This window comes from Oryza glaberrima, chromosome 1 (genome assembly GCF_000147395.1).
Source record: "Oryza glaberrima chromosome 1, OglaRS2, whole genome shotgun sequence".
Lineage (NCBI taxonomy): Eukaryota > Viridiplantae > Streptophyta > Magnoliopsida > Poales > Poaceae > Oryza > Oryza glaberrima.
Window position 1 is genome coordinate 28159695 of NC_068326.1, and position 21599 is coordinate 28181293.

A 21599-nucleotide genomic window follows, 5' to 3' on the forward strand; every position below is an offset into this window, starting at 1 on the left:
TGTTCTTTGATTTCGATTTATATTTGGACTGTGATTTTATTTTTAATTGGATTGTGATGATTTCAATTTTTAGATAATATTTAACTATTCATTTTATTCAATTGTGTAAATAAGCAAAAGTATAAATCATACTAAAAATATCTTTAATGATAAAACCCTAACAATCGAGCCGAGTCGGTCGAGTTGGCGGGGCCCACGCGAGTAGATAAGGATCTATCTAGATCCATCCAGTCGCCGCCCCCTCCCCATTCTCGCCCAGCCCTCCACCCCTCCGCCCCCTCCCCCCACTTCCCTCCCCCTCCGCCCCCTCTCTCAGCCGGCCGGCCGGCTACTTCCCTCCCAATCCACCCCCCCTCTCCTAGCCGGCCGGCCGTTTCCCTCCGGCGAGCAGACCACTTCTCCTCCCACTCTCTCTCCACTTCTTCCCCCCTCTCTCTCTCTCTGTGGCGGCGGCGGGAGGGGCGGCATGGAGGCGGCTGTGGCCCGGCGGGGGCAAGAGGGGCGGCGGGCCGGACCTCGCCTCCGCCAGATCCGGCGGCATAGAGGCACGGCTGCGGTCCGACGGGGTAGGAGAGGCGACGTCGTCGCCTCTCTCTCTCTCTGTGTGTGTTCATGGTGGGGAGGTGCGGCGGCGATGGCAGCGGATGTCGGCCGGACCTCGCCTCCTCCAGATCCGGCGGCATGGAGGCCGCTGCGGTTCGGCGGGGCGGGAGAGGCGGCGGCGGTGTCTCTTTCTCTCTCTCTCTCTCTCTGTTCATGGTGGGGAGGTGTGGCGGCGGTGGCGGCTGACGTCGGCCGGACCTCGCCTCCGCCAGATCCGGCGGCATGGAGGCGGCTGCGGTCCGGCGGGGCGGGAGAGGCGGCGGCGTCGTCTCTCTCTCTCTCTCTGTTCATGGTGGGGAGGTGCGGCGGCGGTGGCGGTAGACGTCATGGAGGTAGTGGGTCAGACGGCATGTAGGCGGGCGGCCGGGCCTCGCCTCCATCAGATCCGGCGGCTGCGGCCGAGCGGCGGCGGGAGGGGCGGCGGGCCGGACCTCGCCTCCGCCAGATCCGGTGGCATGGAGGCGGCTGTGGTCCGGCGGGGGCGGGAGAGGCCGCGGCGTCGTCTCTCTCTGTGTGTGCATGGTGGCGGTGGAGGTTCATGTGTTCTTGGTTGAATGTTTTGTTATGTGTGTTATTGATGGAATGTTTCATGTGTGTTTTGGATGAATTTCGACTGGGATTTTTCTTGGGGGCAGGGGGAGGACGAAAAATCCCCGCATTTGGTTGTGATTTTGGGAATTGATTCCCTTGTATCCGGGATTTGATTTGATTTTGGGAGTTGATTCCCTTATATCCGATTCTGAGAGGGATTGGAGGGATGGGGATTCGGGGGCTGCGGTCGAAGGCGCACCGCGAGGGACGAAGGCAGCCTTCGTCCGACTTGTGACGACCGGAAAAATCCAAATATTTATATTTATAGATATAGATATAAGATAAGAATAAGATTTATATTTGTATTATTGTTTAATTGAAAAATACAAAGATCAGACATCGATGTTTTTAAGCTGTACATCCCCTAAAATAAAGAAAAGGAGTACTCCATATCGCTTCGCGATTTTTTGTTGACCAAATCAATTGTCCTTGTCCATCGCTATCTTCAGGCCGCCAAGAAAGTCAGTGAATGACGCCGTCGACGATCCGCCGATCTCCATCGCGCGAGTGGCCATCTGTTTCGCCAACGCCATCCTCTCCCTGATCTGCTTCCCTTGCTCTGACTCCATCACCAGCCTCACCTTGGTCTCCACCTCCTCCGCCTTCACCACCCCGTCGTCGTCATAGCCATCCATCACCACCCCAAGCTTCATCTCCTCCACGACGAACACCTTGTTCATCCTCTGCTCCGCGTACATCGGCCAGCAAACCATAGGCACCCCTGCCGTGACGGCCTCCAGCGTCGAGTTCCACCCGCAGTGCGTCACAAACGCGCCGGTCGCCGGGTGTCGCAGCACCTCCACCTGCGGCGCCCACGACGGCAGCACCAGCCCGCGCCCCCGTGTCCTGTCCAAGAACCCCTCCGGGAGCAGCGACTCCAGCGCCGCCTCGCCGCGGCCCTCAAGCCGTTTCGTCGAGTCCGCGTCCGCCGCGACCGGCGCGCGCACGGCCCAGAGGAACGAGTGCTTGCTCCTCTCCAGCCCCACGGCAATCTCCTTCAGCTGCTCCGCCGGCACCGAGCTCGCGCTCCCGAAGCAGAGGAAGACCACGCTCCGCGGCGGCTGCGCGTCCAGCCACCTTAGGCACTCCTGCTTCTCCTCTTCGCCTCCGCGCTCTTCGCCGACCAATGGGCCGACGCAGAATAATCTCGGCGCGGGCTCGCCAGGGCGGGGGATCCCGTCTCGTATTGCCTTCACGGCGCGGGGCTCCAGCCACTCGAACGTGTTCACCAGTACGCTCTTCGCTTTGGCCAGCTGCTCGAAGAAAGCGATGGTTGCCTTGTACTGGTCCTTGTCGCGGTCGAGCAGGAGCACTTCCGGCAAGTCGGACGCCGGAATCGGATGGACTCCCGGGATGCGCAGCAAGGAGCGCCCCATCTGCCCGAAGGACACGGCGGATCGCATGACGGGGATGTGCAGGTAGGAAGCAAGGGCCGAAGCGCAGGAGACGAAGAACAGGTAGGCCGGGACGCCGAGCTCCGCGGCGGCGTCGAGCCCATACGCACAGAAGAAGTCGATGACGAGGGCCTCCACGGACGGGAGGGAGCGGACGAAGGCGGTGAGCGCGGCGTTGGTGGCGCGGAGGTCGGCGAGGAGGGTGATGAAGGGGTCAGCGTCAGGGTCGGCCGTGTCGGCGCCGGAACGGGCCGGTGCCGCCGGTGGTAGCAGCTGGAAGGAGACGGAAGGGTAGTAGGCGGAGAGGCGGGCAACGGTCTTACGGGACTCGCCTGACGACGGAACGTCGGCGACGGCGACCGTGACGGGGACGCCATGGTTGGCGATGCGATCGGCGAGCTGCGTCATGGGGTGGAGGTGCCCCCGGACCATCCATGTGTACAGCACGACCCTGCTCCTCATTGCTCGATTATGGCTCGTGTGTTCTGCGTGTTTATGGAGTACTACAAGGGGATATAAATGGGAATCTATGTTGCCGACGGCCGAGTTGTTGGCAGTCATCGGCAGCCGGCAAAGTTGGAACCACGAGCTATATCCTATTATTTGATTCCTAGTGATGAGATGATGTTTTCTAATAACAAAATGTGCCAGACCATGCTTTCCTTTGAAACTTTGGAGGCAGATATTAAAAAAATAAACCCCGCAATGCAAGAAAGGTCTGGTTTAGTTCCTAACTTTTTCTTCAAACTTTTAACTTTTCCACATATAAACTTCTAACTTTTTTCTTCAAACTTCTAATTTTAGTCAAACTTCTAATTTTAGCGTGGGAACTAAATACACCCTTTGAATGTACTACCTCTTTAAAATAGTATTCTATTTTTTAATTTTTATACTTGTACAATTCATTCTATTTCTATATACTACGTCTTTAATGTGATTTTTTTGTGTTGTGGTGAAGCCACATCATCTCATCCCTACACTATAGCAAGGTTGCTAAATTTTGACAAGATTTCATATGTACTTGCTAAAATTTAGCAACAAACTAAATGTAACCATTTTTTTAGAACTTTACCAAAAAAGATAAGGTTAAAAATAGTAGCAAAGTAAACAAGCCCTTAATATGATTTTCTTGTGTTGGGGTGAAACCACATCAATCTTGATTTTCTTGTGTTGGGGTGCAGCCACGTCATCTTAAATAAGCCAGACCATTGGATGAAGCAACGTACACTCCAGATTGTCTCAGTTTTGCTCGGGCCACAATCTCTCCATCTGCCCCATCCCACTAACAAATTTAAGGTTAGCCAAAGCCTCAGAAGACGCACGCAAAAAAAATATATACATCTTCCACTCACGTATTTACGGAAAAAAAAGGTGCATCTTCCACTAACTCATTTTAAAATTTGTCGGTGCTAACGCTACAACGGTAATACACACGCAGGCACGCAGCGTATGTTGTGAAAGCATTTCAGGCATATGCATCTTCAGAACAAACATTTCAAACATGTAGTCTAGCAAGAATATTGAAGACATTTCAGGCATATGCATCTTCAGAACAGACATTTTAGGTAATAAACATAGAGTATTAGGAAATCAACAACATTACACCTTCAATTATGTATGCACTACTTCATTATTCATTTAACTGAACTGGTGAGCTGGATCAGGTACACCACCGGGAAACAAATATTAAAGAACCATGGGCATTTGTAACAGTTGGGAATTAACAGTTCGGTCAATCTGAGACACTGAAGTACATTTCCCTTTTTTTTCAACCGCTGGAGATCATTGTGCATCTTATTGGCCATTCGGCATCATTTGACGGAGGGAGTAGTATTTACAAATTAAATCCGAATCTACAAACCTGAATAAATCAATGATACAACCTAGTTTCCATAATATTTGGACAAGGATAAAATCAAGAACCAGTGTTGCCTACCCTCTCCGTCCAAAAAAACCCAATCCTAACTAGGGTTTATCTTTTTTTTTGGACGGAGTAGTACAATATAGTTCAACGTAACCATCCCACTTAAATAAAGAAACTTCCCAAATTTTACATCATAGGAAAAAACTGAAAAAAAAAACCCCACCCCATTCACCACGATCTCACCAATCCAGATGTATTAGTTCAAATCTTATTTTCACGGAAACGTTGTATCTACTATGACCATTCACAATGCGCTTATGTGGCATCCGGCCTGAGTAGAGGGAACCAAATATTTGCCATGACCGCGTAGCCAAAGTATGCCATTGGTTCCTCGTCAGCTTTTGCAGGTGTGGCCCATACTAGTGCTCCATACCGCCAAGGGAGGGATGGAGGGAGAGAGAGGAAAGGAGACAGATGCATCGTCATTCTTGTGCTCCATGTCGCCGAGCTCGTCACCCATGGGAGGAGGGCGACTGGGCGCTGTCCTCGCCATAGAAGCTCGCCGGCTCGATGAGGAAAGCAACGGAGAAGGAGAGGAGCTCGAGGTTGAGGCGAAAGGGATGGCAGCGGTGGAGGTCGATCTGCCCTCCCCCCCGGGGAGCTCGATGCGTAGCCAACGCTAGCGAGGAGAAGGGAATAATGGATTTGGCGTCGGCAAACTCAGGAGAGAGGGGAGATCCAGCGAGCCGCCGCCATCGCCGCCCAAGGCCGGATCCGGTGAGCCCAGGCCGGATCTGGCCGTCCCGCCGCCACTCCGTCAGTGTCGTCGCTGCTCGGTCCGCCACTCCGCTCGGCTCCGCGAGGAAGACGAGGTCGCGAGGCTCCGGTCGACGGAGACCTCCACGAGGACGACTGCGAGGGCGAATGATCAAGGGGGAATTCGTAAGCATACGCTGCAGGAGCAGCGGCGACGGTGGAAGATCGAAGGGTTTAGGGTTTGCCGTGTCAATTGGTATAGCGGGTCATAAAACATAGTTGGAGGCGATGGGACGCGGTGGCCGGTGGGATCAATCTGCTACTTACATGTTTCTACCGCACGTACACTTAATAGCACTTCTGTTTTTACTTTGTTGCAAAATAAACCCAACTAATATTTTGTTTATCAAAATTTGAATGTAACAATCAAAATATTGTCCAAACCAGCATTCACTGTCAAGACATGATAATTCTAGAATCTTGACATCCTCAAGATCTAGAAAACGGTCAATCTATGGAGCATGTGTGGAGGCTAAGATTTTGCGAGATTATTTTCCTAAACCACCCCCTGTAAGCGTGTAGCTTTGGTGTCTTTCGTTGTCCTTGGTTTTGTTGTCAGATTCTGAGCATGTTAGTTTTTCTCCATACAACCGATTTACTCCCTCCGTCCAAAAAAACAACCTAGAAGAGAACACTTGATACAACGAATCTAGACATAAGGTTGTCCAGACTCGATATACTGGGATGGGACACATCCCCTCCTACACCTAGTATAACGAATCTGGACACATTCTCTCCTACACCTATTACAGCGAATCTAGACATAACGTTATCCAGATTCGATATACTGGGAGGGGACACATCTGCTCGTAGATTGGTTTTTTTTTGGACGGAGGGAGTATGTAGATAATTGTTACTTTTTGGGTTGTGTAACGGGACATTTAACTATTTACTACATTTAAGATATGGCAATTAAGGATTTGTTGCTTGCTGTCTATAATATGTGAGTCCTCATATGTCTATAATATATGGGTCAATTGACAATTCATTTTTTTTTGTGAGGACATTGACAATTCCTTTAGAATCACTTGTAAGAGTAGCAAATAGTTAATTATTCCATGTATAACACCAACAGTTTGGTGGCTCAGGTTAAAAAATGCTCCTCTGTCCTATTTTAAGTGCAATTGTGGGTTTCTGTGTCTGTCTAACATTTGATCGTCCATCTTATTTAAAAAATTTATTAAAAAAATAAGTCTTGCATGAATATAAAAATAAAAATACTAATTTGACCGTCAGTTCAGCCGTCTGTTTTATTTGAAATTTATTTATAATTAGTATTTTTAGATGATAAATGCAAGGTGCTTCAAAGTTCAAATTCTCAAGTATCAACCAAAAGTATAGTTGCATGAGGGAGAAAAAACTGGGAAATAAATTAGTGTGTTCTCTGTAAGGATGCCCGGACTTTGCATGAGATGCGCTAGCATAGTTGCACCGTAGTCTCATACAGATTCGGCCACATCACGACATGAACAACTCTAAAATCTGACGAAATCTATATATACTGAAGAACATTATTCTCGGTCCTGCTAAAACCAACTCGGCTACAGTGTTTCAGTCATGCACGGGTGTATCTCTCGGGCCGCTTTTCACGTTGTTCGTCCCCAAATTGTTCAGGAATTCGGCGAACGCCATGTCAGACGAACCCCCATCTTTGACGGCATCAGCAGCCATCTCCTTGGCCATCGCCGACCTCTCCCTAAGCCTCTTCCCTTCCTCCGACTCCATCACCAGCCGAACCTTGGTCTCCAGCTCGTCGGCCTTAACAAGCTCGCCGTCGTAGCCCTCCACCAACACCCCAAGCTTCATCTCCTCCACCAGGTGCGCTTTGTTCAGCCTCTGCTCCGCGTACAGCGGCCAGCAGATCATCGGCACGCCGGACATGATCGCCTCCAGCGACGAGTTCCACCCGCAGTGCGTCACGAACGCGCCGACGGCGCCGTGCTGCAGCACCGCCGACTGCGGCGCCCAGTTCTTCACGACGAATCCTCTGCCTTGGGTCCTCTCCAAGAACCCTTCCGGAAACAACGCCTCCAAGTCCACCTCGCCGAGATTGCTACGCACAGCCCACAGGAATCTGTGTCCGGAGTTCTCTATCCCCCGAGCCATCTCGCTCAGCTGCGACACCGAGAAAGTGCCCCTGCTCCCGAAGCAGAGGAACACCACGCTCTGCTTCGGTTGGCGGTCCAGCCACTCGAGGCACTCGTGCCGCGCGTCGTTCTCCTTGAGCTTGCCCCCATCGACCAGCGGCCCAACGCAGTAGATCGCGGGCACCGAGCGGCCGGACGGCAGGCAGAGGCCGCCGCGGATCGCTTTCAGGGCCCTCGTCTCCAACCAATCGAAGCTGTTCACCAGAATGCCTCTCGCTTCAGCCATCCGGGAGCAGTGGTGAATCCGGGTCGTGCCCACGTCGCTCTCCCTGTCTTGCATGGTGTCCGGCATGTCCAGCGCGCGAATCGTCGGCACGCCGGAGAAGCTCAGCACCGTGTCGGCCATGTCCTTGAAAGAGGATGGAGCCGAGCGGGCGACATGCGGAACCTGGAGGTAGATCGCTAGGTCGCTGGCCGCAGACGGGTAGAACATGTAGGCCGGGACGGCGAGCTCGGCGGCGACGTCGAGCGCGTCGATGCAGAACATGTCGACCACGAGAGCGTCGACGGCAGCAGGGAACGAGCGCAGGAGCTCCCGGAGCACGGGGTTGGCGAGGCGGAGCGCGTCGACGATCCACATGACGGGGTGGGAGTACGTCTTGCCCTCGCAGGACGGGATGGGAAGGAGGCGGACACCGATGGAGGGGCACACGGCGGCGATGCGGGCGATCGCGCCGGCCAGCACAGCGCCCTTGTCAGGCGGGTCGGCGACGGCGAGGGTGACGGAGACACCGCGGCGGACGAGGGCCTCGGCGAGCTGCACCATGGGGTTGAGATGGCCCACCGCAGGGCAAGGGTAGAGCAGCACCGTCTTCTCCACCATGGCCATGGCCACGCTTCTCGCAGCAGATCAGTCGTTGGAGGAAACGGGTGCGCGCGCGGACTGCGGGATAGCAAAATCGTGTGAAAATGCCCACGGAATTAGTGGCTCCTGGTTTTGTGCCAGCGAAAAGCCCAAAACGCCACAGGCCGGCGGCCGCACGAGACAGGCAGACAGCACAGCAACAGCACGTGGGTGTCTCCCGAATTAGCTAGCTGCAGGAAGTTATCCCGACCGTCGATTGCTGGATCCGACGGTTGGCTTACATCTGTCGCGCATAACACCAAAAGCCGTGTAGCACATGCCGGACATACAATGGTCACGCTGTTTTCGCCGTATAGCTGGGCGTTTGTACGCACGGCTGTTGAGCGTTCACGATTTCACGTATATCGATGAGTGATGATGCCATGCATGACGGAACGACCAGGCCAAAGTCCAAAAGCGGGAAACACAGGCTGACAAGGCGGTGCGCGCTGGTCATGAGCTCCAGTATTGCACACAGAAAAACGGCGGTTTTTTCCGAGAGGCGACTGACGAGAGAGAGGTAGATCATCACGAGAGAGTAGTTAGCTATTCTGTCCATCCCATAATATAAAAAATTTTAGATGAATGTGATACATACTACTAGATAATCTAATACAATATATTTGGACAAAGTTAAGTTATCTAGATTCATGGTATTAGGGTGTGTCACATTCACCCAAAATCTCTTATATTATACTCCCTCCGTTTCACAATGTAAGTCATTCTACTATTTTTCACATTCATATCAATGTTAATGAATCTAGATATATATATCTATCTAGATTCATTAACATCGATATAAATGTGAAAAATGGTAGAATAACTTACATTGTGAAACGGAGGAAGTAGGACGAATGAAGTACCTCTCTAACTACTGTAGCTCTAACATATCATCTATAACTAATTAACTTAATACTCTAGAATAGTTAACTATATATACTACATACTAATCATTAATATATGACTCGTATTTCTCTCTTACATGTTTTATTGGAGCTCATGCTACAGTGACTATAAATTTGTAGCATGTTTTTCCCCTCTGTCCTATCATATTTCTTCCATATAAGTATAAATATGATGTGACAACATTTATAACCCGCTTACATCATCTTAATGTACTCGCTTGAGATGATGTTAGAACAGGTACAATAACAAACTGTAAGTCAGCTATAAGCATACGTAGAGGAGAGAAGAGAAGCGGATTTGTATCCAACTGCAGCACGGACTCTAAAACGCTATGTGTGTATGACATACGGGATCAATTATTAATGTTGTAGTATATATTTGTAGTTAACTATTGTATGAATTATCTATTACATTGGTTATATATGATTTGGAGATAGTAGTTGGCTATACTATTAAACTTGCTCTTAGTAATACCTTTTCTGCTGGTGAAAATTAACAAGTGAAAACTTCTCGTTAATTATCATTCAGGATGATTTTTTTTCATTATTCATGTTCACTTTTCCGGTGAAATTGCCCGAGGTAGAATATGTGATACAATAAGCTTTTTGCAGAATATTATCTTTCCAATAAGAAAATGAGAATTTTTTATAACCAAAGTGTGACACTGCCATGTAAGGCCATTCGCAGCGTCGTAGGTTGACGTTCGCGCAAGCTCAGAGATTCCGAGCCAGGTCGACGTGTGTTGTGCCCCAGCGTAGAACATGAAACGTCATTTGGACACGCGAACCTCGTCATAAATTGTCAGATGGTCAGGTGGAAGGCACACGGCGACGGTCGAAACAACGTTGGGGTGGTCATGCCCCATTGAGCTGGCCCCATCCTAAACTTTACCCGCTGCCACCGTCGAGCCGTCGCCGTCGCCGTCTCCCGAGGCCAGATCCGATGAGCTCAGATCGGATCTGGCAAGCTCGGAGGTGAGGAGTGGCCGCCGCCACTACCAACATCAAGTTGCTGTCATTGCCAACGTTGAGTTATTGCCATCGCCTTCAAGATCAGATCTAGTAACTTACAAGCTCTACAAGAAGAGGGGCGGCACCGACGCCCTAACAAGGAAGGTGGAGGGAGACCACGCCGACAGTTGGGGGAGGAGAGAGAGCGGCATAGATAGGGAGGAAGTGCAGCGTCAGTGGTGGGTGGTAGGGAGAGCAATGAAGGGGGAGAGGGGTGCCAGTGGTAGGTGAAAGAGAGAGCAGCTGCATGTTCGACCGCCACCATTTGGGTGGGCTTGGCTATGCCATGTCATGTTTAATCATTAATTTTCTTATCTAATTTGTAATTGTGGAATTTATGGATTTTTGTCCGTACTTAATATTGTGCGAACGAACATACAATGTGTATCGATTGTTTGTGGTTTTATATTTGCTGGCTTAAAAAATGTCTAATTGTGATGGTTTGTACAATAGATAAAAATGTCTAATTAGGAGAAAAAGGCTTGCTCGGGATTTGGAACCAACTCCAAGGGGTCTGCACCCGTCTAAAACATATGTATAGGTTTTATACAGCCCCTCCTTTTTCTCCACTTTTATCGTGGGGCATTGTGACGTCCCAAAACGACCCTAAAATATATCCTTTAAATTATGCCTAGAATAATTAAAATCCGTGTGAAAGCCTTCAAAAATTAAAATGTGCAAAGTAAAAGTCAAATAAGGCTTAGAGGATTTTTGTATATTTCCTAAAAGCCTAAAATGTGTAAATAAATTTTAGTGGAATTTTCAGAGCACAAAAAATAATTATTAAGAAATAAACAAAGTTGAAAAGGTTTTATAAAAAGAAAAACCCTAAAAACCCTCCTTCCCTCTCTTGGGCCAGCACGGCCCACTTCCCTCCCCCTCTCTCCTCTTCCCCCGCGGCCCACTCGGCCCCTCCCCGCGCGCGCGCCGCTGACGGGCGGGCCCGCCCGCCACCCTCGCTGACGGCTGGGCCCCACCCGTCATCTCCTTCCTCCCGCCGCTCCCGCCGCCTCGCCCGCGCCTAGCGCCGCCGCCGCCGCGAATCCCACCGCCTCCTGTCGTCCCCGCATGAAATCAATAGGGGGAATTACTCCCCGTGATCCCCTCTCCCTTTCTCCCCATTTTTCCCTCTCTCTCTCGCATTCAAACGGGCGGATTTGCTCCCGCAAATCTCGCCGGCGCAATTGATGGCGGCCGGACCTCCCGGCCGGTTTCCTTCCTTCCCCAGCCGCCCTCTCCCCCTTCCAACCCTATTTAAACCCTCCCCGCACCTCCTTCGCCCGTTTCCACCCTTTGTCGCGCCGTCTCCTCGCCGGAATCGAGCTCGCGCCGTCGCCCTCTCTCTCCTCCATCGCCGACGACCTTCGGCCGGCTCTCTCCGCTCGCCGGGACCGTTTCCCGCCCCGGCTTCGCCGCACCGTCGCCGTCCCCGTCCACCCCCCTCGTCGAGCTCGCCGACCGCCGGAGCGCCGCCGTCCCCGTCGACCCGAGCCACGCCGTCGCCTTCCTCCGCTCCGGCCGCCTTTTTCGTCGTCGCCGTCGACCTAGGGTGAGCCGTGGACCGCCGCCTCGTTTCATCCTTTCCCTCCCCTCTCTCGGCCGCCGCTCCGCCGTGCTTATGGCCGCCGCCGGCGACCATAGGGGCGCGGGCACACCGAGCGGCTGCCGCGTGGGGCCCGGCCGTCAGCCGCCCGCGCCCTCGGGTGCGGCTGACGCGTGGGGCCCACGGCGCCAGCTGGTGTGAGCCCGGGTGCACCCGGTCCACCGTGGACCGTGAGGCTGCCGCGTGGGCCCACTCCCGTGGACCCGATCAGCGCGCCCTCCTCCCCTCGGCTGACGCAATAAATCCTTTTAAATTAAAATTTAAATGAAGAAATTCGCAAATATTCATTTAAAGAGCATATAAACTTCAAATGGCCATAACTTGGCCATTTGAACTCAGAATTAGACCGTTCAAGTCTCTAATTTTTCCTTAAGAAGTCGAGAACCCATTTTTGTGCTTTGTTCCTGCTTGTTATATGGAGTTTATTAGAGTAAAAGCCTTTTTCCTTTCCGTTGGTCGTGTAGACGCTGCAGCTTCGGAAGATCCGCTCTACGTGGAGGTTGAAGCCGACGTTTGGGAAAGCGAGCAAGGCAAGTCACATCATCCTTGAACATATTGAATCCCAGTTTATAAAATTATTTTGATTTAAATTATTGCATTATCGCTTTATTTAAATTCCCGCGTTATCACTGTTTTATTTAGCCATGCCTATTTACCTTTGTTATGACCTTATTATTATTGCTATTGTTATTATTACCTCGTTCACCCTAGAATAAACAAAACCCCAACTAGTGGATACTCTATTCATGGTACCACTAGTATGAATTTAGGTAGATGCTTCGCTGGATTAAATAGGCAACATTAGGTGGTTTTACAACTCTAGACTTTGGGAATATTCATATCACCTGGACACTATGGAATGGTTGGATTATTGTGGAATTGGATTCACACCTCCCCCTCTATTCCAAATCCTCAAAATGGTTTTAGGTTGGGCTCGGGGTGCATGGTTTTGATAGTAGCACCTCGGCCATATAAGGACCGGTCTTCGGGCCTCTGTTGCAAAGCACTACCGTACTTCCACATGTCTAGTGGGTAAGGCTTAGTTTGTGGCTTAGTCTGGTTATAAACAAAAGTACACGGATGGAGATGGACGAAGTCGGGGGTCGATGGACATCTCTAGGGCAAATGAAGGCTACACGAGCTGCGGCCCGGTAGTCGAGATGTCATGGCACAGGGCTAGTGTCCTGCTGCTAGGGGCTCAGTCCTGCCTACCTGTCCGGGAGGTTCCGGCCGTAGGTGGGGTTGGGTCGGTACTATTGTCTATGGCTAGGATAGGTTGGAAACTATGTCACGTCTTTCGTCCGTATGCCGTGGTGGTATGTGGCACGTGGTTACACGTGAGGAAGATGTGTCTTGTGGGTAAAGATGTACACCTCTGATCAGAGTATAATCTATTCGAATAGCCGCGCCCTCGGTTATGGGCAAGCCGAGCAATGTACCCAAGTTAGTGTTTTAATTCTTAAAACCTGCTTAACAACTAAAATGTGGAATGGTTGGCCTGGGTTGGCTTGGGACGAGCTGGGACCCAAGGTCGGGTTCCTAGTTCGGTCTGAATCATCGTAGGCCTTGGGTTAAGGCAGGTTCGTGTGGGTTCACGGCCTTGATTAATAATATTGCATAGCTCTAGGATCGTGTTTACAAAGTAGCTTTGAGCAACTAACTGACTTTCAATGCTATTTACTGCAAACCCTAACCCCCTATATTATGGCTCCCTTGTACTCCCTTGCATTTATTCTGCACTTGTGGGTGTGTCTTGTTGAGTACGGTGGTTGTACTCAGTCTTGCTCAATTTTTCCCAAACCCAGAAGAGGAGTTCCTAGAAGATGAAGGCTTTGGTGTCTAGCTCGTGCCTGCCGTCAAGCGTCTGTGGTCGTCGCCCTAGTCTTCCGCTGTTTTTTGTTTGTCTTCTTGTGTGCTGGGCCTTCGCCACCCATGTAATAAATTATCTATTTACGCTTCCGCTTGTTAAACTCTGAATTGTATCAACTTTTGGTGTACCTTGCCTCCTGGGACAAGGAATAATACACGCACGTAAGGAACACCCGTTGGGTTATTTCCGGTCGTGACAGGCGTCACAGTATAAAAATGTTAAATCTTAACCACACGTTTAAGAGAAGATACAATAGCAGACTATTATCCAGCTGCAAACATATTTTAATGAGATAAAAGAATAGAGAGAAGAGCGGCGGGCTATAAATCTGTAGCCAGCTGTAACACGGACTCCAAGACGCAATGTGTGTATGACATGTGGGATCATATATTAATAGTATAGTAATTAACTATAGTATGAATTGGCTATTAGATTGACTATAGATAAATTAGAGCCAGTAGTGGGCTATACTATTAAACTTGCTCTAATCCAACGGTTGTTAATGGGGTCAGAGAATAAAACCCAGATTCCCACGCTCTCCTTTCAACCGCACCCATATGCTCAAGCTATCTCCCGGTCTGCCGGTTCCCGTGGCATATGTTGGGGGGGAGGCTAGTGGGCGATCGATCGCCCTGGCGATCGCCAAGCGATCGAATCCCCCCGCCTCCCCCTATAGGTAGTCCTCCCACTTCTTCCCTTACTACAGTAAACCACAAAAAAATTTTGCAAAAAACAAAAAGTTAGAAAAATTTATGTATAAAAATACTATATATAAAAAATTTGAATTTGAATTCAAATTTAAATTCGAATTTGAATCGGGTATGTAAACTTTTGACTTATAAACTTTGGATCTATAAACTTTAGGTGTATAAACTTTAGATGTATATAGAAAATATTTGAATTCAAATTCAAATTTGAATCGGGTATATAAATTTTAGGTCTATAAACTTTAGGTGTATAAACTTTAGATGTATAGAAATACTATATATGAAAAATATTTGAATTCAAATTCAAATTTGAATAGGATATTTGAATTCAAATTCAAATTTGAATCGGATATAATTCAAATTCAAATTTGAAACGGGTGTATAAACTTTAGGTGTATAAACTTTAGGTGTATAAACTTTAGATGTATAAAAATATTACATAAAAAATATTTGAATTCAAATTTAAATTTGAATCGGATATATAAAATTTTGATCTCTAAACTTTAGATGTGTAAACTTGAGGTGTATAAACTTTAGGTGCATAAATTTACTAAAATAGGAAAGTAATGCGGTGCCAAAAAAGAAAACAGGTAGAGGGAGGGAGGGGGGAGGTGGGGAGCGAATCTGATCGCTACCCCCTCCCCAGCTACCCCCTCCCCAGGGCGAGCGATCGCCAAACAGCATTTCCGTGCCTTCTTCTCGATACGGAATTTTATTTCGACTGATAAATTCCTTTATTGCGGGTAAATCCAAATCGATATTAGAGATAAATAATTTATTATCTTTAGCATCCTTCGCTATAAATATAGTGACAAGGGTGCCTATCAATCTATCATTATACGCTTGAATCGTTGATAACAAAGAGAGAGTTTAAGTCATACATCTTGTATTCATTGTATATTTCTATCATTCTATGGTGTAACTAGCATGGTGGTCCGCGCAGATTGCGCGGCTAGCATCATTATATTTTCTCTCATATAATAGCATATATGTTTTCTCAATGTATTTTTCAAATATATTAAAATGACACCATAATTTCAAATTTTGTACTAACTTTATGAAACTACTAATGTGTAATATGAATATTGTATTTTATATACATTTTAGTTATTAATTACTACCTCCGTCCCAAAATACTTGTCGCTTTGAGTTTTTGTTTGTAACTTTTGACATTCGTCTTATTTAAAAAATTATGAAATTAGTATTTATTTTGTTTGTGATTTGATTTATTATCAAAAGTACTTTAAGTATGACTTATCATTTTCTATATTTGCATTAATTTTTCAAATAAGACGAATGGTCAAACGTTGCAAGGAAAAAGTCAAAGCGATAACTAATTTGGGACAGATGTAGTATTTTTAATATCAAATTTTAGTTATCTGTAAATTATATTCGACTCTAAACTCGTCTTTCAATATTTTTTTATAATACCGAATTTTCGTTAACTGTAAATTGTATTTCTATATAGACTCTAGGTTCTTCTTCTAATATTATTTATTTTTAATTCTGAATTTTTATTATTAAAAATTGTATTTCTATGTGGACTATAAACTCATCTTTAAATATTCTTTAACTTTTAATTTCGAATTTTAGTTACTTCTAAATTGTATTCTTATATTGACTTTAGACTCTTCTTCTCATGTTTTTTTAATTCAATTTTTAGTTATTTGTAAATTTTATTTTTTATATGGACTCTAAACTCTACTTTTAATTTTATTATGTTTATTCCGAATTTTAGTTAATTTTAAATTCCTATATGGACTCTATACTCTACTTCTAATATTACTTATTTTTAATTCCGAGTTTCTATTATTTCTTAATTGTATTTCTATATAGACTCTGCTTCTAATATTCCTTATTTTTAATTCCGAATTTCTATTATTTATTAATTGTATTTCTATATAAACTCTATACTCTTCTTCTAATATCTTTATTTTTTAATTCCGAATTTCAGTTATTTATAAATTGTATTTCTATATGGACTCTAGTCTCCTCTTCTAATATTCCTTATTTTTTAATTCTGAAACTCAACTATTTCTAAATTGTATTTTTATATGGGCTCTGTTTTTCTTTTTATCCGATTAATATGAGAATTTCTAGGCCATGAGAGTGAACGTGGAGGCTCCTTTTTTATTCGTTTAATAAGTTAATAGATAGATTGTTTGGGACGGAATATATGCTTCTATATCTTCTTATTGCCTCAATTGTTGTGAGATGGAACTGAGAGGATTTGAGCGATCTGTTGACGTAGTCGTTCTGCAACACTTCTGTCAACGGAGGCCAGCAACTGACTAATCATCACACTGGAACTAGGGACTATGGTAATTAAGTTTCATTTCTGTCAGTATAGACTAGAGACTGTATTGGGCTCTTGTAAGTTGTTTTTCTGAAGAAAGGCAAAAGCTTTGCCTTGTATATATTAATAGAGTAGGAGAAAATTATACAGTGGTATATACAGGGTTAGCTGAAGAAAAACGACTAGCCCGCAAAAAAAGGGGGGGGGGTTAAGAAGTTAAGTGATATCTCCCAAAATTTCAAGCTCCTGTAGGGTTGTTGCCCCCGTTTTGACCTATGCTCTTCCTTCCTCCTTGTTCTTAGATAGGATTGAGGACGTTGGTGACGCAGAGTTTCGGAAAATTCTTGCATTGTGTTCACACCAGATTTTCCACGAGACTAGGATAATCATAGTCCTGAGAGGCTTGCGGGGGGTGTTTGGGGATTCCGTTACGAGAGTCCACCACTGCCCAACCGAGTGACAAGTTTCCCAATTGCCCATCTGAAGGTCGGTGCCTGTCCATCTCTGGATTTCTGCCCATATTCTATTTGTTAGTCTACATTTGGCCAGGAGGTGTGTTGGCGGTTATTAAAAGCTTATCTCATACCGCCAGCATCTGCATAAAGTTCAGATAATAAAACATCCAACATAGTAATAGGTGCTTAATCTCACATATTCCACAAGTGTTGGTGTATATTTGTAAGCAGATGATAAACCTCGATATTCGGAGAAAATCTAGACTAAAGTGAGGAGAAATATGTATCCATACAAGGATGGGTTGTGAACTTCATTAAAACATTAGTGAATCAACCCAAAACTCCAAGAAATGGATAGAGGAAGGTCCAGGGAGTCCACCGACCGAAGGCCAGGCCAGGAGGGCCCAGCCCAGGTTCAGTCGAACCCCCCTGATCGCCGTTGATCCTGGGGTTTGGCGTGGACGTTCCAGATGTTCTCCCAATGACGGTTGCAGGGCAGTTCGGATATTTCCCCTTCTCACAATCGTCATAACTGCCCTATAAAAGGACCTCACTTAATTCACTCTCACACACACTTCCAAGCTTGAGCTGAATTATAAGATACTCTATTGTACTATATTGTATACTAGAATAGGAAGAGAGTAGAGTAGAAGGAGTCGGAAGAATTCCGGAGTTGTCGGTAATCTTCTCCTATTTCTTTTATTTTGTTTATTACTCTGAATTCAATATAATATTCTTCTTGAGTAATTTAGATTTATCTTGTGAGAATTATCTCTTGGTTAGTTCCTAAATAGCATACGGGATTATTGTTCACTATAATCAACTAAATTATAGTGATTGCTTTGGTAGTTATAAACACTAAAGTAGATAGTAATTCCTTAGACGTGGTGTTTAGGTAATTATTATCCAATAATTGCTGTGTATCCTACAGTACATTTGAGGTAGGTGTAGAGGTGGTGACAGCCCTCGAGATCACTTAAGTCCTCCCTATCCGGGTACGTAGTAGAGCGACATCTGGGAACATCGGGTTGCCAGTGCATGAAGTATTGCATTAGGATTAAAGTTAAGCTTTCCCTAGACATTGTTTCTCACTAGTAAATCCTCTCTATCCTGGCCTATCTTTTGCTTAGTGTCCTTGGATGAACCGGAGGAAGATTTGACCACACACGTTCTCTTGGATTCGATACCCTTGGAATACTCCATAGGGGAAGTGCTACATCGGTATATCCGTGGGCTTGCGGATTTTGTCTGTGACCGTATTAAATACCAACAAGGTGTAGGGTCGATTCATCCACCGTGCAGCAGAGTGGGCAGATTTTTTGGTTTTGCCATCCTCTTTTCTCCAGTCTGTCTGCCGTCCATACCCTGTTTTGAGTGACCAACCAGGAGAAGAATTTGCACTTTGATGGCACCCAGGCCTTCCAGATTGATTGGTTGAAGACGGATCGCGCAGCCCCAAGGAACTAGAGTCTATAGACCGATTTTGTAGAGTACTGCCCGTTTGATGTGAGGTTCCATCAAATGTTGTCTTGATTTTCGTTTAGCGGCCTCATGTCTCTGATCATTGTCCAGAGGCAGACATACTGTTGGAGGTGGCTCGCCTCCGTGATACGAGATATTTCAATGTCTCGGATCCAATTGTTTTCTCTTATGGCATCGTTCACTGTTCTGTTCTTCCTTCTAGAGGCCATGAAAATATTCGGGGCAATCTGTTGCGGAGTTTGATCTTCCAGCCATTTCGAGCTCCAAAAACGTGCAGTTTTGCCATTGCTCACCATTATTGTTGTTGCGGCCGCGAAGAGGTCTCTATCTAACTAGTTGCATGGCAGCGCGGTCCCCGCCCAAGGTTTTTCTGGCGCCGCCCATAGGTTCCAAAGCCATCTGAGCCATAGTGCTGATGGCTCTTGTAAGTTGTAGAGGCTGTTTGGTTAATGGCCATAAGTTACCACACTTTGCCACACTTGAGGTTAGGCAAGTTTGACCATGTGAGGTGAGTGTTTGGTTAGCTCCCACAAGTGTGGTAAGATTCCTCTTTTGTAATCTAGGTCTCACATGTAAGTGACTCTAAAAAGTGTGGCATGGTTTCATTTTGGTGGCTAGAGTGTGGCTTGGATTTTGATGGCCTCACCTTTGGTAAATTTAGCTAAGAAAGTATGGCAAGTCTAGACAATGTTAGTATGTGAACCAAATAGCCCCGTAATGTGTCTCGAGTCTCGACTGGACCAATTTCCCTTTTTCATTTTTTGGTGAGAGCACCAGTTCGCACTGATGTATGTGTAAGGCAGTGAGAGGCAACGGCATCGAAAACATTCAGAAATCTGACGTCTGCCGAGAATGGACCACGATATGTGTAAATCATGTGCTCCACGACGCCTGCCTGCACCACCCACGCGCTTGTCTTGTACGTGGGCTCGTCTGGGATTAGACGGGCCGCCGAGTTTGCTGGGGTTACTAATAGTGGAAATAAGTTCATTTTCGGTTCCTCAAGTGGCCGAGTTTGAATGTCATCCTCAACCCGCAATAATACAGCGAGTCCCTCAGTAAGCAAAACCGGTGTACTGAACTTCCCAAGCAGTATAGGACACAGTTTTGGCCAACATGGTGAGTGGGACCCACATGTTAGGTCTCTTTCCACCTCCAACCTCCTCTCTCTCTCCCTATCTCTCTCATCCATTCCCATCGCCGGCTAGGGGAGGGGTGGAGATGAAGGCGGCGCCAACACTGCTCGCGGGCGTGAGGAACGCTACCTCATCCCCTTTAACGACCCTACCACCGCTGCCTACTCCTATGCCATACCCTTGACCCCCCCCCCTCCCCGCCGCCGCCGTCATCATCTTCTACGTTGACGGCCACCATATTCCTCCTCCGACCTCTGATTCGCTTCGCTGCTCAAGCTGCCAATGCCATGGCAGGGCCAGCGAAGGAGCCAGCGACGACGATAGGGAGCACTACTCATGACAACAATAGATAGGGAGAGGAGATGGCGCTGACAAGATCTCTAGGGATGTCTCCTATGGTGGCGTCGAAGCCCCATCGACACCAGTGGCGGAGTTCGTAGGTGGGTGTCGTTGTCCGAGCCCAAGCCGCTGCATCGCCTCCCACCAGGGGCCAGACCCGCCGGAGCCAGAGCCAGAGCCATCACTTAGCCTCCTGCTCCTCCGTGAGTTCGTCCCCACCGACGAGCCAGACATCACCAAACACGAGAAGCCCACAACGATGTGCACATCCACCAACCCCATGTCAACAACCGTGATGCCGCCATCGCTCACCGCCATAGGCACAGACACAAGTGACCACCACGCCACCGCCACTGCCACCGTCTTCAATGGGCTAGGCCGTACCTCAAGCAGTCCAAGCAACGTCGCCGACGGTTGCTGCCATGGGCTCGGGCTCCACCAAGCTCGACGATCGGTGGGGAGGTCGGTCGAAGAAGGGGGCAGATAGGCCGGGGACTCTCTGCCGCCCTCAGCTTCCCTGTCTCTCCCTCTCTGCCATCCGGTTGACAAGGTTGCGAAAATTGATGATGCCGTGACGACGTGTGGGACGAGCCCTTGCCACCGGACGAGCCACAGCCGCCGACGGTCTGATCGTCGGCCATCCTGCCAATCAAAGTGGTGACGGCGGGAGGGGGATCCTCCGCTGTTGAGCCACCTCCGCCCGTCACGCCGTCCTCTCCGTTGGGCGCGCCCTGTGGATTGGAAAGAGAGGAGAAGAGAAGGTGGAGAGAGAGAGGAGGAAGAAAATACTAGCCACTGATATATGGGCCCCACCCTGACTTGGCTTGTCACATCACCGAAAACCGGGTATAATACTGCCTAGAACCCCCGAAGATCCGGTTTTGTAAATTGAAGGAATCTGGTATTTTGGTCTAGAGACGAATTTCAGATTCGGCGACAAGTTGAGAGACCTAAAGTGAACTTGTCTCTTCCTTCATCGATGGAGCAGCCAAATAATCTTGAATGCGGTCATATCAGATAAATGATGTAAGACAAATTATCTTTATTTGATCTGTCACCATATTGTACCTTCCACTTTTATTCTTTTTAAGCCTATAATTTTATCTTTTATCTAGACATATTCGCTACATATGATGTTGTTCATATTTTGATAGTAGGACTCCTATGCCTTTACTAGCTTCTTTTATATAAAAACTAGCATAGTGGCTCGCGCAGATTGCGCACCTAGCATCATTATATTTTCTCTCATATAATTTCTGATTGTATTATTCAAATATATTAAAATGACAACATAATTTTAAATTTTGCAATAACTTTACGAAACTACTAATGTGCAATATTCATATTGTTTATATACGTGTTAGTTATTAATTATTTTTAATATCAAATTGAAATTATTTGTAAATTATATATATTCCTATATGGACTCTAGACTCATCTTTTAATATATTTTTTTAATTCTGAATTTTTATTATTTCTAATTGTATTTCTACATGGACACTAAACTCATCTTTCAATATTCTTTAATTTTTAATT

At 47.1% G+C, this 21599-nt stretch overlaps 2 protein-coding genes across 2 annotated transcripts; both read right to left on the bottom strand.

The window, feature by feature from the left end:
* Positions 1-1471: 1471 nt before the first annotated feature.
* Positions 1472-3149, bottom strand: LOC127766837 (UDP-glycosyltransferase 13-like). Its single transcript, XM_052292002.1, has one exon. The coding sequence runs from the start codon at positions 3147-3149 to the stop codon at positions 1614-1616; it is 1536 nt and encodes a 511-aa protein (XP_052147962.1). The 3' UTR covers positions 1472-1613.
* Positions 3150-6575: 3426 nt separating this feature from the next.
* Positions 6576-8333, bottom strand: LOC127769218 (anthocyanidin 5,3-O-glucosyltransferase-like). The gene has a single exon (XM_052294796.1). The coding sequence runs from the start codon at positions 8242-8244 to the stop codon at positions 6820-6822; it is 1425 nt and encodes a 474-aa protein (XP_052150756.1). The 5' UTR covers positions 8245-8333; the 3' UTR covers positions 6576-6819.
* Between the last annotated feature and the right edge of the window lie 13266 nt (positions 8334-21599).